Source organism: Echiichthys vipera (genome assembly GCF_963691815.1).
Source record: "Echiichthys vipera genome assembly, chromosome: 6".
Taxonomy (NCBI): Eukaryota; Metazoa; Chordata; class Actinopteri; order Perciformes; family Trachinidae; genus Echiichthys; species Echiichthys vipera.
Genome location: NC_139831.1, coordinates 19,207,858 through 19,224,229, shown reverse-complemented (window position 1 = coordinate 19,224,229; position 16,372 = coordinate 19,207,858). Strand labels below are relative to the sequence as shown.

At 44.2% G+C, this 16,372-nt stretch overlaps 2 protein-coding genes across 3 annotated transcripts; both read right to left on the bottom strand.

Moving 5' to 3' along the window:
* Positions 1-2,692: 2,692 nt before the first annotated feature.
* kctd12b (potassium channel tetramerisation domain containing 12b) lies at positions 2,693-6,078 on the bottom strand. Its single transcript, XM_083915877.1, has one exon. It carries the CDS (start codon positions 5,326-5,328, stop codon positions 4,477-4,479), a length of 852 nt encoding a protein of 283 aa, XP_083772003.1. The 5' UTR covers positions 5,329-6,078; the 3' UTR covers positions 2,693-4,476.
* A 3,069-nt stretch (positions 6,079-9,147) lies between these two features.
* znf711 (zinc finger protein 711) lies at positions 9,148-16,268 on the bottom strand. 2 transcript variants are annotated; one of them, XM_083915633.1, is made up of 8 exons: positions 16,130-16,268; positions 14,950-15,032; positions 14,731-14,829; positions 13,049-13,912; positions 12,792-12,938; positions 12,494-12,673; positions 12,003-12,173; positions 9,148-11,917 (listed from the first exon to the last, which is right to left on the bottom strand). In XM_083915633.1, the coding sequence occupies exons 3-8, from the start codon at positions 14,807-14,809 to the stop codon at positions 10,737-10,739; spliced, it is 2,622 nt and encodes an 873-aa protein (XP_083771759.1). In that variant the 5' UTR covers positions 14,810-14,829; positions 14,950-15,032; positions 16,130-16,268; the 3' UTR covers positions 9,148-10,736. The 2 variants fall into 2 exon arrangements, with proteins under 2 accessions (XP_083771759.1, XP_083771760.1); XM_083915634.1 differs by having other exon boundaries at positions 12,039-12,173.
* Between the last annotated feature and the right edge of the window lie 104 nt (positions 16,269-16,372).

Here is a 16,372-nt window from a genome sequence, read left to right as displayed (position 1 = left end):
GCAAATGGCTTGTTTTCCTGCTAATGCCTTTTTCACTGTATCACAAAGAAGAGTGAAAAGAAGGCGGCCAATTAGATCTAAAACCTCACAGCTCCGAGTCATTAGCCTCGCACGGGAGGCATCTTCTCCAAAGCAACTTCCCTCCCTCTGTGCATGTGTGCATCTGTGTTTAGAAAGGCCAACTGCCTGCTCAGCATATTTGTGAGACAGGGGGAATGCACCTAGTTCATCGCCCCTGCCTGGTCCCCAATACCATCCCGGCACGGATCCACCAAAAACGCAAACGGCCAAATGCTCACCCGGCGTGTCTGCCAAACATCCACACAAGCACAGACACCAGGACAAAAAGAAAATAGAGCCAAAATATACTGGCACGCAGATCCAATAGTAGACATGGTATCAAAGATAGGGAGATATAAACAAGCGCAAAGCCACAGATGGTTGCAACTGAGTGCTCTGAATGAACAGAAACAGCAGCCACATCTGATAAAACGCTCAGTCAAAGATGTTGAGAAAATGACTCATTGTGGGGCTTTGTGTTGTCACAACTTAAGCAGTATGTCTATTCATAAAAGAGGATGCAGCATGGGAATCCGGGCTGGCCGTAGTCAACTTAAAGGCTCAGCTCATGATTCACATAAATATGAGAATTTTTTCTGTTGGGATATATCTATTTCCCCTCTTTCTTTTGATGTAATCGTACTATGAATCAATATGAACTCTGACCACTGAGTAATTCTGTGGATCTCTGTCTGTCTGGTGTAACTGAATCTCTCTGTGAGTGTTGACGGAGCAGACGGGGCCACAGAGGAACACATTACAGCACGGCCCAGTGATGGCTTTGTTTGTCAGGATGGTCCAGCACCTCTTCGAATAACAGGACATTTCATGCTGCTCAGGGAGAGAGATAAGACCGGAACACCAAATCTTTCCCGGTTAAATACTCTCCCATTCTCATCTAGCTTCTAGCAGGTTTTCAGTCGAACTGTCTCTCTCTGCTTCCTTGCCCCCATTTCCAATCCCTTTACTACTTTGACGTACATCCGTTGCTGTTCTCTGCCCTCTTCCTTTCTTTTTCCAAATAGGGGAAGTGATGACCCAGCTGGCTACGAGACAAGGGGATCATTCTTAAGAGAGGAAAGCAGTCTGAGCCAAGGCGTTTTTGCCTCGTAGAGCCGCCTACAGTGACAATAGCACCACAGGAACACGGCATGGGTCAAATCACTGCCTCGAGGTAGAGAGAACAGTCTTGTTCTCTCAGGGCGCATCTGTTTTTGCCGTGTATTTCCATGGCAAGAGTTTAATAATGAATTGCACAAGCTCACTGAGAATTTGCATTAACTGTGGTAGGAACACAAGAATAGAAATAAAAAAAATATTTCATTAAGTTGATTGTGTGCTGCTGTGTGGTGACTGAGCAAGTAATGCAATCTGCTATTTGGATTTTTTTTCCAAAAGACAGAGAAGCAAAATTTTGTGGTAAAATATCTTTATTGTAACACTCTGGGTAGAACAGACACACCACTGCGGTGACACAACTAGAACCTGCTTCTTGTTTGGCGCAGGAGACTCTTTTTAACCAGAAGTTTCACAACAGAGCTTTAAAAAGGGAAGGACAGAAAAATCCAAGTGACATTTCATCACTGCTGCTGTTCAATGTCGGAGTAGCAACACTTCTCACACATCCACTGTTGAATGTTGAGTCTCTGGGCGACTCACGGAGGAAAAGAGTGAGAGGTTTAGAACGCAGATGCCTGAAATTTCACACATGAGGCATGTCTCTCCACGCTTGTGCTAATGACTGACCTTGGCGCTCCTGAGTTGCATCGGACTGCTGGAGGACAGCGACTAAGGAATGAAGGGCAGTTTGAGACTGTTTGTTTGGGCTGAAGAGACACTGCAGGCAACATATTGTCCCTGAGGACCTGTCATGCATTCCAGACCAAAACAAAAAAATCATCTGTGTTTCCGGGAAGGCAGCCACATGCATTTTTCAACAGTTTTTGTGAAGCTCATCAGCTATGCTTTTATCTAGGCCAGACTGAGATCAGGTGTGCAGGTCCCATACTAAGCTAATTAGCATGTGATAATCTCTTGGTCATAAAACTGTCTCACCTACATAAACACAACCCTGGTTGTTGTTCAAGTGTATATTATGCCCGCTTCTCTTTCAATAGGTGGCTAAAAATGTGTGATTTTTTTATTGGCAACAGATAAAAAGTCATCTGGTGAAGCTAGGTATTCAACAGCCCTGGATTTTAGGCCCGATCTGCTTCACAATTTTTACTGTATCTAGTAATTAGGTCAATTACTGTCAACAAAATAAGGGTCTTGTAAGCAGCTTTAAAAGAAGCTGCCATCTTTTAAAGCAGCATGTCCTCATTTCTATCTTGGCTCAGTTTTTTGGTCAACTGCTCAATAAAAGAGAGAGAGAAAAAAAGAGGAAGACAGTATGAAGAGAAAGTGTGGAAAAGCAGATGGGAGGATGAGGGAGATGCCTGAGGGTAGAGTGTTGAACATTTATTATGAGTAGAGTTTATGTCCAAGGACAATTCTGTCGTACCACTTTCCTCAACGTTTGCACTGAATTGCATTTAATACTGAGAAAACATTTAGTCATTCATGGAAAGTACCACCCGGCATAGAAAGAAAACATCTTTTATTTGACAATTCAATTTTTGCTTTTTGCTGAACACTTTTAATTTCAGTGTTGTCTACACCTGCAGCAACACACTGCGGCAGGTCTAACATATTGACTCAGTTGTCAACAGCACTTTATCACACTGAAACACAACATTGCGGTTTCTAGACATTTCAGAATACATTTATTCTTCTAGCTCAGGAGAAATCCTGCAATATACTGCCTCAATGGCTGTTTCTCGACCCTAAAATCACTTTATATTCAACCTCTTGTTCTGAATCTTGTATCGTGGGATATTTGTCCTAACTTTGTCTGCATTTTCACGTCATCAGCTGGATCTTAAGTGCCTTCAGTTTGTGTTTTAGTCTGAGGTATATGATGTGCAGACCTGTCCTGAGGCTGTATCTGGAAACGACCCTTTCTTAACTCGATCCGCCCTCCCAATGCCCTTGCTACAGTAGTGTGAAAACGTTGGACCTAATCCTGCCCTTTCTCGAAAGGTATTTGCTTTCAGTAAGTGAGAGCTATCATCAAATATGCAACAGCTTAAACTTATACCGAACTGAGTATTAAGAATAACATTATTGTTTACAGAACACTCAAAACGTTAGCCGCTAAGGTGACCATCACAATTTTTGGGGGATGGCGGCATGTAGTCATGGTGCAAGCCTGCCAAGAAACACTTCACCTAAAAAAATGCTCTTAAATATGCCATTGAGCGAAGAAAATGTCAACGAAGCACAATGAACGAAATAGAGCGTTGGGCTGCGAGTGATGTAACATCTTCCATCTCCTCGGCCCTCCCAAGCGTGGGTGATTAAAATAGCGAAAGCTCCATTGCACAATCAATACACTTACACACCTCACACACACACAAACACACACACACCCCTCATCTGGCAACCATTTTTTGCCTTTCTGTCTATGAGATCTCATCGCTTACAACACAGTTGGTATCAATCAGTTTTGATAAGTAAACTCCACACACCTATGCTCTACTGTTCCCCTTCAAAATAAAACTTTCAATGCATTTGTTTCTCCCTCTATCCATGTGAGAGTAGCATCATAACCCTCATTCATTCACAACAACAACAGCTGAACAGATAAAACTACTGTATGGCACGTTCCCGTTCCCAAACACATGGTAGTAGACACATTTAAAGGAAATTAGATTTTTGTGTTACACTTCTTTCTTGTGCTTGGGCTGCTCGCGTCCCTCAAGGCTGATAAGATGTCCAATTATTTGGTAATTTTAGTTCAGAGGAGCAGAAGAGAGTCCGATCTGCTCGAGTAAGCTCAAAGTATAGCGCTGTACATCACGGCCACTGTTTGAAGCCCTTTCCCTTGTGCCCTTATGACTGCTTTGATAGTCATGTAGACACACTGGGGCGCAAAGTTAGCTCTTGGATACAGTATTGTGCTTCACCAAGGCAGATGCAATATATAGCAATATATAGAGTACAAAAGGGAAATAGTACATAGAAGGTATCAGTCTCTGCAGGGTAGGCTGTGGGGTTGCTGTTGAGGACCCAGGGGACTACAGCTAGATGGTGTGGTGGTTTAAGCAAGGACAAAAGCTGGCCCTGAGGTTGAGGGGAACGGATCTGGGGTTTGAGTGGGGGGAGGGCTGCAGATTTGAAGAGTCTGAGCAGCAGCTGGGTACTGTTCATAGGATAAAAGCTGGAGGTTGCAGAGAGAGATGGAGGGGCACAACATCTAAGGTACATCTACTGGTGCAGGAGCCATCAGAGAGAGGACAGGATGGCTGGAGGCTGGAGAGGGGGTGGGGGTGGGGGGCACTTGGAGACAGGGTGGGGGGCCAGGGGAACAAAGTCTCACTCACGGTAGAACACATATTCAGTGTAGCTGGTCCAGATCTTGTCGTCCGTCTGCTCATGGGCAAAGGCGCAGGTTCCGGTGGAATTACAGGCCACCATGTGGAAGCCCGCATCAGCCAGCTTGTCAAAAGCCTGCTCCAGAAAGGTGAACTTGAGATAGTAGCGGGATGTGTAGCGCTCAGGGGGGCGGTCGGGGTCACGGCTCTCGTTTAACGTCTCCCCAAACACCTCTTTGGCCAGAGAGGTCTTCCCACACACCATGATCCGTGCCACCCGGCGAAATTTAGCATCGGTTTGGCTGTCACGGCCCAGGGTGTATGAGCCCCGGTAGCCAATGGTGATGAACCCGGAGCGTTTGCCATCCATGACACCGGGCACCAGGCTGGCACAGGCAGCAGCAGCAGCACCCAGGGAGCCGAGGTTACGGGCCGTGTCGATCCCAGGCGAGGAGTCCTCTGGGTCGCTCTGACATCCCTCATCACCAAGGGAGTTCTGCTTGCTGATTTTGGGAGCCAGCAGCTTGACAAGCTCCGGCAGGTTGAAGAACTCAGCCTCCCTCTGCAGACGCCCGCGCTCAGGGAAGTGGTCTGGTAGGACCAGCTGCTGGTCCCGCATGTAGTCCAGGATGTAACGGAACAGGAAGCCATCACGGTCCACAAAGAAGCGACCCTTGGTGTCCCTGGCCAGTCCTTTAGCTGACTTTCGACTGAACATCTCCCACAGCAGAGAGTCTGGCACACTTGTGAGGGTAGAAAAGCGAGTTATGTACACCTGGCCGCCAACATTGAGCTCTATAATCTCTGGGAAGGGTACCTCTTCCCCAGACATGCCACTATCTGGTAAAGCCATGGTTTACCAGATAGGTGTGCAGCTTTTTTTTTTATTTTATTTTTTTTAAACTTTCTCAGCTGTGGTGAAAGTTCAAATGACAGCAGTTGAAAAAGGCTTTTCAGTGGAACCTTTACACAGTGGTTGGTGAGGCCTGTTGCCTGTCAGAGATTGCAGATCCCGCTGCGGTGTATCGCCTCTGGTAACGGGGGCTGGCTGAGCTGCAGCGCACAATCCGTATGCGCGCAATAAAAGCTGGGCGCCACTCTCACATCACAGCCGGCAGGAACAGAAACATCGTCTCATAAACACACCCTCTATTCTAACTACAGCGTTCTCCCATAATAACTAAAACATAGCGCAGAGTATTTCAGACAGCGTTGAATGGAGCCGCTATATGCCCGCGTCCTTTACGCGCACATCGATGTGATATCCTGAGATTGAAATTCTGCTTTTGAAACCAGTTCTCTGAGCAGGAAATCCACGATTTGCATATGTTTGCACAACTGTCCATAACGACTTCTCTCACTCTAATGTTGGTCGGTTGTCCTGGCGCAAACAGGATCAGGTGGCCCAACTTCAATTAAACAATCCATAGTTGGAGAGCTCCGTGGGCACGCCGCAGATGAAGAGCCACGAGATGAAGAGGATGGTGCCGAAGTAGTGAGAGAAGAGGAAGACGAATAAAAAGATTTCCGAGGTTCCCATCACACGAGGTTCAAATATGCGCGAGGCGGTCAGCTAATCAGTCCCTCCGCTCCTCTCTCGTGTCAGACGGTAACTCTGCTGCAACGTAACGGAGGCACGGCGTTATTCACCAGCGTAACCACGCCCACAGGCGGTGACGAGCATCTCTGCTGTGTGATCCAGGTCAAAATATAATATCCTATGACGTTAAATAGGGTGAGGGCATGGGTAGTAAAGCCTGACACTTTACCTAAAAGTTTAATAGATATTGTTGAAACATAAAAGGCCACATACTCAATTTAAATGTGACTCATTTTGGGGGGGATTTGCCCGTATAATTTATTTATTCATCCATTCCGCGAATATGCCTACCATAAAATGGAAGATAATTGTAAAAAAAACAACAACAATAAAAAAAACTGTGGTTACAACATCCATTCACGCAGTTCTCAATGTGCTCACTTGTAATTTGGGCTAAATAAACAGTGGTAAGAATAAAATCAGTATACTGCCCCAGTCTTATGTTTGCTGTCATTTAAACCCAGCCACTAACTTAGAACATTTAATTTTGATGCATTTATTTTTGGCAGCACTCTCAGTAATCAGTGCAGTCAGTGTCTCTTACAAGGATGGGATAACAGTGACATCTAGTGAGTGCTCAAGAGGAAAGGTTTTTCTCTTCCATAGCATTAATAACCTTTGGTTCTGATCCGAAATACAGTGTGTTGGTATTCTACATTAGTTATTATTCTGGTCAAATGCCCCCTCAAAATATGATTTGCCTATTGCTGCTTGCATGTCTGACCTTCACTGAGCTCAATGATGTATGAGCAGTCCTACCTTATTTAACATCTTTAAGTACTGAGTTTGCAGAGTTGACCTTAAATTGACCTGTGTATGGCTAAAACTAAAGAAATCCAAAACAATCACAACTTAAAGTCAAAATATAAGTTTTACATTAGCTTTCAACTGTATCACACAGTCTTCATGAGCGGAGGATTTAGCCTCAGACACATCTTATAGTCAGAGTATAGAGACTCAACAGGCTGCCTGCCATTTATGCTCGATATGTGTCTCTTTTTCTCTCTACGTCCCTCGTCATGCGCAGTCCCACCACGCAGTTCTTTTTCTGGCCAATTTTGCCCGTCTCTAGACATCCTGGCCCTGATTCCCCTGAAGGCGCTGAAGTCTCCAGCTGGCATGCAGCAATTACAGCCTCATCGCCGCCAATCTGGCTCGGACCAATCTGGTTATGTGAGCCGCTGAAGTATCTGGAGGTAATGTGGCAGTGGTGTCTGCCAGCAGGGATGAGTCGATGACACATTGCTCCATTTTGCTGTTCCCTTCACTGGAATATGCAAGAGCAACCCAAAACAAAATATCCCAAATAATATGCTCTGATTGCAAAACAGTAGCTAAATATGTGGGATTAGTGTCAACTATCAAGCCATGGCAGTGAATGAAAGTTACTCAAATATTTGTGTATGAATCACCAGCTTTTCACTCGCCACTCTAAAATCCCTGAGTATCAGCACGTGACACTGGATGTCTACTGGCAGGTTCATCATTGTAATCACATCCAGACAATAGCTCATTGATCCTCGGAGAAATGGGGAAAATGACTGCATCAGATAAATGAGTTTGACCTTCTGCAACGGCTGGATTATCGTTGTACGTCTGTCAATTCTTATCACAGTGATGGCCTTCACAGGCTGTTAGGTGCGTGCGTGTGTGCGTGTGCGCGCGCGCGTGTGTGTGTGCGCCGATCCACAATAGACAGAGCGGAGGCTTGGGAGAGATAGTGGTTCAGCATGCTCAGACAGGAAATGGGAAAATGTACTGCCACCGCTGTTACTTACTCATGTGTATTCAGAGGAAAACAGCCCCACATACTTATACTGAGTTCTTGGCCGACGCAGTGAGAAAGAAGAGTTACTAAGTGATTTTATGGCTGCTTGTCTGCATATCGATCTCTGAGATCTCAGCGCTTTGTTGACAGCTGCACCAGTGAGTGATTTATGAGTTTTTCTGCGGGAACAACACAAAATGAACCGGCTGTTGCATTTATCAGGTATTTGCGTTGAGCTCATCTGCGAGGCCTCATTTCACCTAGCACCCGGCATCGTACATCTTTCAAGACAGGTGACGTGGAAGAGAAACAAGGCACGACAACACATCTCACACGCAACACGTCCCGTTTCAGTGCGTAAAGAGTCGATTTCCCCCCGGGAGTCTCAGTGTGGAGGAAAAAGGTGCAAATGTCTATTTAATGAGACTGAGTCAGAGTAGACAGCAGTCACTCCGACAGATGAATAACAAATAAAGTGTTGACATTCGCCCAGGAAGGCCACTTCGCCTCAGCAGCCCCCACGCACCCGTATTAATATTGCACACTTAATCTTTACGCTTTCCTCCGCTTTGCTCCTGTCCTCAGTCTCAGTTTGTTTCATCCTTCTTCTTCAAGGCCACTCCCAAATCAATCATACCCTCCCTTTAAAATATATATAAAACGAATATGACTTTGACAAATGTGGTTCCACTCTCATCATCTGTCTAACTGAGCTTTCCCTTCTTGGCTAAATTCTGGAGTTAGTTGTCTGAATTTGAAGGAGCCCAAGTACATTACTGAAGCTGATCACATCACAAAAGCCCACATTTATTTAAATGGAAAACATTGTGATCCCAATCGAATCTGTCAGGGGTCAAAATAGGGGTCTGTTTAAATAAATGTGTGGTTTGAAGTATGCATGGGGGGTATGGGTTACTCTTTTCATAAATGCTATTTTCCAATTCCTCTGCAGTTACGTGAAGTGTATTATAAGTTGTGCCAGAGGAAGCGTAATTGAGTGACATTTTGAATTCACTTTTATAAAACCGATGAATGGCCGTCGAAACCACTGTTACTGAGGCTTACTGGCATATTTCCACCACTGCTAAATGGTTGGCTAATATTTTACAACCACAACAAATGCAGAGGCTGTACTCAAAGCGGATGAACTGATCGCTATAACTAAAAACACAGACACTCATAAGAGGTTTTACGAAAATATACAGACTTGGACAAGGAGATAAACATCAAGGACAAAAAGTGTAAAAAGATAATTGTTTATTTTGGTTCTTCCCCACCAGTAGTTTATCCACAATCAGACTGAAAGAAAATATAGACTAAGGTACACGAAATGCAGGGATTTTTTAATATATACCACAATTAATTTCATGGAGACAGCATATGTGCATACTTTAAAGACTAATGCCAATATGATGACCACTGACTTCGAGGGAATAATCCCATGTTTGGGATAGGGTTGGATTATTTAGGACTGTAGAACGAGGGTCTGGGAAACTTGTTAGTGAGTACAAACAAAACACAAAACCAAATCACTTCCATAGAACAAAACAATAAATGGTTCACCCACCACTTTCAAAGACAATTCAGTTTGGATGAAGTAATGGATCGTGCCCACTTGCTAGAGATAACACTCAAAACAATCTTTACCTTTACCAACTCACAAAGCTCTGTAATTGTTTATTATCTAGGGTTGATATACATATATATATACACACATATATAGATATAAGTATATATCTATATATATGTAATTAAAATACAAAAAAAAAGTTATTAAAGTGCTTCCTACTGACTCAAACACACAATCTCCGAGTGAATGGTATTGATACAGCATGTTTGAGAGTTAAAAATCACTTATTTTCTGATTAGCAGTGTTCAGTGCTTAAAAAGACCAACAGATGTAAGGCATGATTGCAATGAAATGGTTAGCTGAGAGCACATCTGTGTCATAGGTGACATCACACATACGTAACTTACAGTGGCAGTCATATGTAATCAATTAAGGGGTTGAATGTAATGCCAACCATGTGTCAAGTTCATATACTAATACACCTGTGAAGTATTGCCACCATCGCAGTAGATAATAAAGTAGACTTCTGTGTCAGAAATGTGTTGTGTGCACTAAAGGGATATTCTACTAATATACCAACTGCCTCATTTCTCCTCCTTGTTAGACACTGCTGAACAGACCAGATTCAACTTTTAAGACATATTTAACAGAATACAGACTATTTTTTACATGATTCATTTAATGGAACCCCAAGTGTTCAGGCTTGGGAGGGAAATCCAAAATGATGGAAGTTCAACTTTTAGTATGAATGAAATATATTTTTACGGTGTGCGCTGTGTTTTAACATCAATCAAAACCATTTCTGAACACATTAATGGTCCTGCCCGTTAAAGACCAGATGCCATTTGGAACAAATGTCAGGATAAAAGCTGGATAATAAGGAAAAGAAATACTACTTATGTGGAGGCTGGCAAACTTCTCCGGTACCCATTCCACATCATCTTTAGAACTGGCATTACGTTCACAAAGCACCACTTTCTGTTTTATAGGACACAGTCATCATCTTGCAGCATTCTAGCTGAGTGGGTATAAAAATATAGACATTTGAGACCCTGAATATATGTTCATATGTGATTTTCTGCAACAAAACAAAATTTACAGCTGTCTTTTTTAGACTTCATCCCCATCTAAAATGTGTTCTTGCATTACTCCTGGGGAAGGAGGATCACACCCATCACAACACAGAACACAGAACAGCAATTATATTGTTGTCCTCTTCATCAACAGTACATCCGTCATTTCTTTGTTAATACACTAAAATTACCTCTGGGTGTGTGACACAGATTTACTCGGGAAAGAGGAGTGTTTGTGTGCGCGATGACATTACATTAACATGTCTTTGTGGTGCCTGGCTATGTGTTGGCTTTTCTCCGAAGGCCTCCTAAAGCCCTTGGTGCAGTAGTCGCAGCGGTGGGGGTAGTCCTTGGTGTGAATGGAGATGACGTGGCGTTTGAAGCCAGAAGCGTCCGTACTGCTATACTCACAATACTGGCACTGATAAACCTTTCTACCACTGTGTGTCTTCATGTGCTTCTTCAGCTCAGCGGGCTGCCGGAAGCCTCGCCGGCAGCGCTTGCACTTAAAGGGGAGATCCTTAGTATGCAAGGACAGAATATGGCGACTCAAAGTGAAGGTGTCGGGAGCGTTGAAGTTACAATGCCGGCACTGGTGCACCTTGTTGCCCTTGTGTGTCTCCGCATGTTTCTTTAATTCCGAGGGCCTGTGAAAGCCTTTCTCACACACGTCACACTGATGCGGGAAGTCCTTGGTGTGAACAGAGATAATGTGTCGTTTCAGGTCACTGGAATTGGTGCTCTTGTGCTCACAGTGTGGGCACTGGTGGGTCTTGTGGCCTTGCACCATCTCTATGTGACGCTGGAGTTCCCGTGCGTCAGCATAGGCCTGGGGACAGTGGCTGCATTTGAAAGGCAGATCTGCGCCATGCTTGCTCTTGATGTGAGTCTTTAGGTTGGACTGATCTGCACAGCGGAACTCGCAGTGCGGGCAGTGATAGGGTTTCTCGCCCGTGTGGGTCCGCATGTGTTTCTTCAGCTCCGACGGGTGGCGGAAGCCTTTGGCGCACTCGACACACACATGTGCAAAGTTCTTACTGTGCACAGCCAGCAAGTGACGGTTGAGCAGACCCTGTTCAGCTGTCTCATATTCGCAATACTTGCAGTGATGCAGTTTGGGCTCCCGGTCCTTGACAATGAGCTTGTCAGAGCCCAAAGGGCTGGACTCGTGGTAGCGACGCGTGTATTCACTGTATTCTGGAGAGCGCTCGTTGTTGTGACTCAGTAGCTTGTGACTCTCCAAGTGGTTGTGGAAACTCAACTTCTTGTTGGTGGTAAAGTCGCAGTCTGTACACTGGTACTTCTTTTTAAGCAGGTGGTCCGGGTGGTTCTTCATGTGGCATTTGAGGAAGCCTCTTGAGCGAAACTTCTTTCCACATATGTGGCAGGGGTAGACAGTCAGAGGCAAGCCGTCTGGTCCAATAATAACAGCTGAAAGAGATGGTTGAAAAATAAAGAAATCAACTTGAAATATGGTTTACCTCTTAAGAGTTAAATGCTTATTAGCAAATCATACAAATCTCATCTTCACAGAATGGTATGCTGTTCATACCAGTCTGACATTGTCGTGTGTCTCCTTTCTTCTTTTTCTTAGTTTTGGGTTTCAGGACACGGTTGGCACCAAGCCCCTCTCGGATTTGCAGAAATGGTGTAGCTGCTCCATTTTTCACCTGATCAATGGTATTACCTGTAAAGACAGTTTAGATTTCATTATCAACAAGAAAGAAGACACTTTTCATTGTGAGACATGTGACAAAAATATGGAACTATCATGTTATAAACATGTTATATATCCAAGCTGTTACATTTGCTGTACAAACTGCCCAGATGTAACAAAAACAAAACATTTTGTTGTTGAATAAGTCATCTAAAATAATGCTGCAGCATACAACAGCCTGCTTTTTACTGATCTCCTCTCAACAAATACTGAGGACACCATCTATGTATTTACAGCAGCACAACCTGTCTGACAAAATGGACTAAAAGTTGTTTCACAAAGGAACATACTAATGTCATCATCATCGTCCTCATCACTGTCATCATCGTCATCCTCTTCTTCTTTCTGATGGTTTTTGACTGCCATGTAGACCATCTTGTCGCGGCCAACTCCCAGTCTGCCTGTCGATGCAGCTTCCAGATCAGGATGGCCATTCTGGTAATCATCCTCCGTTATTACCTCTGTTCCACCTGAAAAGAAGAAAAAAAGACAATTTAATCAAAGCCATGATCTGCATTTAGTTCAACAGGGAAAAATCTACTAACTTGTATTTCTGAAAAGATTTCATTGATCTTAAAAGCCACTTGCCTAAATCGTCATCTGCTTCCGCTTTGAAAATGTAGACTTTGATGACCTCAGCACCGTCCTCCTCTTTAGATTCCTTGTCTTCCATTACCTCAGTGCTGATCTCCAGGGGAGTGTCTCCAATGTCCAACTTCTCTCCCACCTCATCCACTACAGCAACACAAATAAGCATAGTTATCAAACATTAGTAATAATAAAAGATAACATTACATAAGAACCATGTTTATAAATATAAGTAATTATATGGCAAGCTGTCTTACAGGAGATCATGAGGTAATCTTCAGAGCTGCTTCTTGCATCATCATCCTCGTCTGTCTGCAGGGGAACACCCTCAGCTGGCAGCTGTTGGTGGATTATGGTCTCCGAGTTGGCCTCTGTCACCATCAAGCCTTCTGACACAAGCTGGTGGTCCAGAGTGTTGTCCTGGTGCTCAGACAGTAGCTCTGCCACGAACACCTGGTCTGGCATGTCATCGTGGTGGTGGTTTGAGTCCTGGATGAGGTCTGAGGTTAGGACATGATGGTGATGATGGTGGTCCAGATCTTCCTCAATTGCAACCTCTGTGCCCAGAATATTCTCAGGCATGATCACACTGTGTTCTGAGGACACCATGTCTTCAGTGGTAATTTCATGGGCTTCCACACCTTGAGACTGCAGACTCTCCACATCTACCTCCAGGCCTTCAACAACTTCTGCTTCCAAACCCTCCACTTCAACCTCCTCCTCAAGGCCCTCGACAACATGAGCTTCCAGTTCCTCAACATCTACCTCAGTTTCCAGGCCCTCCACCACGTGCGCCTCCAGACCCTCCACTTCCACCTCACCCTCTAGGCCCTCGACAACCTCAGCCTCCAGCTCTACTACATGGGTCTGTAACCCTTGAACCACTTCTGCCTCCAGGCCCTCTACATCTGCATGTAGGCTCTCCACCACTTCTGTCTCCAGTTCTTCAACCACCTCTGTCTCGAGGCCGTGAACCACATGAGTCTCTAGGCCTTCCACCTCAAGCTCATGTTCCAGAAGGATGCCCTCGTCCGTCATCACATCAGAAAGAAGCATACCCTCGGGCACAGACACCACAATGTGCTCTCCATCAATGTGAGCCAGGCCCCCCATTCCTGCAACTGTAAACACAAGATACAGAAAGGGATGCATGACAAGACTTTTAATCAACAAAATGACAATTAAAGCTACAACCCACCGGTTTTTACACATTGTAGCTACAGTCACGTTTGTGAAGAGTATCACTTTCTTGTTGCTGGTATGCTGTGAGATTGTCAGACTGAACATGTAATGTTACTGTAGTGCTGTGGTATGACAAAAAATGTGTATAACAGTATGTTTTTTTTTCCACGATTAGGCCTTATTATAGGTTTCTAGTGGCTTATTATACTGTCATGGGTACATGTAATATAAAAATGTGTTGTTCAGCAGTGTAATGTTGTAAGTGTACAATAATTAGTGTTACAAATGATTGTGAGCCATGATGTTGTGCCCTGTTAAAAAGAGCTAGTTGTGGGTTATTAGTTGTTGTGTAAAAGTTATTTTTGTTAGTAAAAAGGGTATGCAGTTAATAGGGGACCCCTTTCAGTACACACACAGATTGCCACAACCATAACACTCTGTGAAAAATAATATTAGAAAAAAACAGCAATTGTGGAACATTCATATCATATGGGAAATTAAATCCAGCATACATGATCATCTGGTCAGTACTATGTTACTATGTCACAGACAGATGTGACACAGTAAACCCATTTAGTAACTGTATGTACCTATGTATGTGTGTAACAGTAATTCCATGTCTCTAAGAAACTCAAGGTTTCATCTTTAAGACCTTCGGGCTTACGCTTTACTTTCACTTTTGAGGTAATGTGTCTTGGATTACATGTTGCCTGCAGAAATTATTGGTTTTCACACCGTGTCCTACTTGACCACCTACCAAAGTCTTGCATGATCATAGCATGGGGCATCTTCAGCTCCTGAGTGTGTAACTCCAACACCCCTCCTCCTTGATCCATGTCTTTACTCGGAAAAAAGACTGAAATTACAGTGCACACTTTGTTAGCTGTTTCCTTGCACTTAGTTTAGTGTGCATTACTAAAAATGAAAGTGAAAGCACCAACCAACAATGCCACTCTGGCTAGTTGTTAATACATACCTTCACATTTGATGACAAAAACCCTTAGAATAAAACCAATGGGATATTTGATGTTGTTCCTTCCATCAAGGAAATCAATCCCTCTGATGAAGAAAAACAAACAAATGGTACTCATAATCAAACATGGTGATAATATAAGAGACAACATGTAATAATGGCTTATGAATGGATAAGTTTAGTCTAAATGCTGTAAAGACATTACCAGACATTTCATTGTACATGGGCTCAGGTTTATAATAAGGGCACTGGTGCCACCACACATGATGGTCCCTGTAAGAGTAACTTTAAAAACACACGAAGGGAGGAAAACTGTCTGCTGCCACTGAGGAGGAGGAGGGCGGATATGTTGTTGACCACTGGCTCCATCCATTGTTTATCAAGAGTACTACAAGCAGCATCAACCTGGGGACATATAGCTATCACCTGGAGCTGGTTGAGTATGATGGCTGCAACCAAGCTGAGACAAAGGGCTGTCCCGCTCAGTGTGCTGGAGGACTCAGAGCACACAGGCAGCGGCTCTGAATTGCTTTTGAAAGATGAGTTCTGCTTGTTTTTGCGAGAGGAAATGCATTGCCGTCACATGATAAGCCAAATACGTAATGTCTGCAAATGATCTGTAGTGACGTTACGGGTCCCTGGTGTCAATTTGGGATAAAACTAACACGATGTCGTCTGAAAAAACACTGTAATCTGGACTGTGGCACAAAACTACACATGCTTAGAGTTTATGGCCGCCAATGAAAGTACTGCAGACGTTATGCAACTCATACTCGGGCGGCTACCGCCCTCCACCCACCAGAGCTAACAGTTAACTAGCCAGCGAGCTAGGGCTGTTCCTGCGAGCGCCATTTTGTTTTAGCACAAAGGCTAATTCAAGGAAACAACACGATCTTATTTGACCGCCCAAGTCTCAACTAAACATACAGTCACAGTGCGAATAAAGTTACTAGCACAAGCAACGAACCGGCATGTCTTATACGATGATTGTTCGACTGTGTCGCTATCATCTAAGCGACGACGGCCGTCCGCAGATTAGCTAGCGTGCTAAGCTAAGTGAAGCCGCTGGTGCCGCATTATCTTCCATGTTGTTTTCCAAAAGGCTGAAAGAGGCCCGCTACGGCCGACTGGGCCCTCGCGTCTTATTCCACATGCCTTTCTAACAGATTCAAAATAATTTTACCTGATAGCGTCGTCTTCTGACTCTATCGGTGTTTCTCCCCCTTCTCAGTTTAGTCTGTTATTGTTTTGGTTTATTTTTGACGGTAAGCTAAGTGCGGCCTGCAGTTTTGGATCCCCGGGCACCCTTTGCTAGGCCTCGGCCAATCAGCTTGCTTCCTGACAAGCAGAGGGAGGGAGGGCGGGGGGCAGACAATGCGTGGCCTCGTTTACCGCTGATCCCTTACTATTTGCGTCATGCATAAGA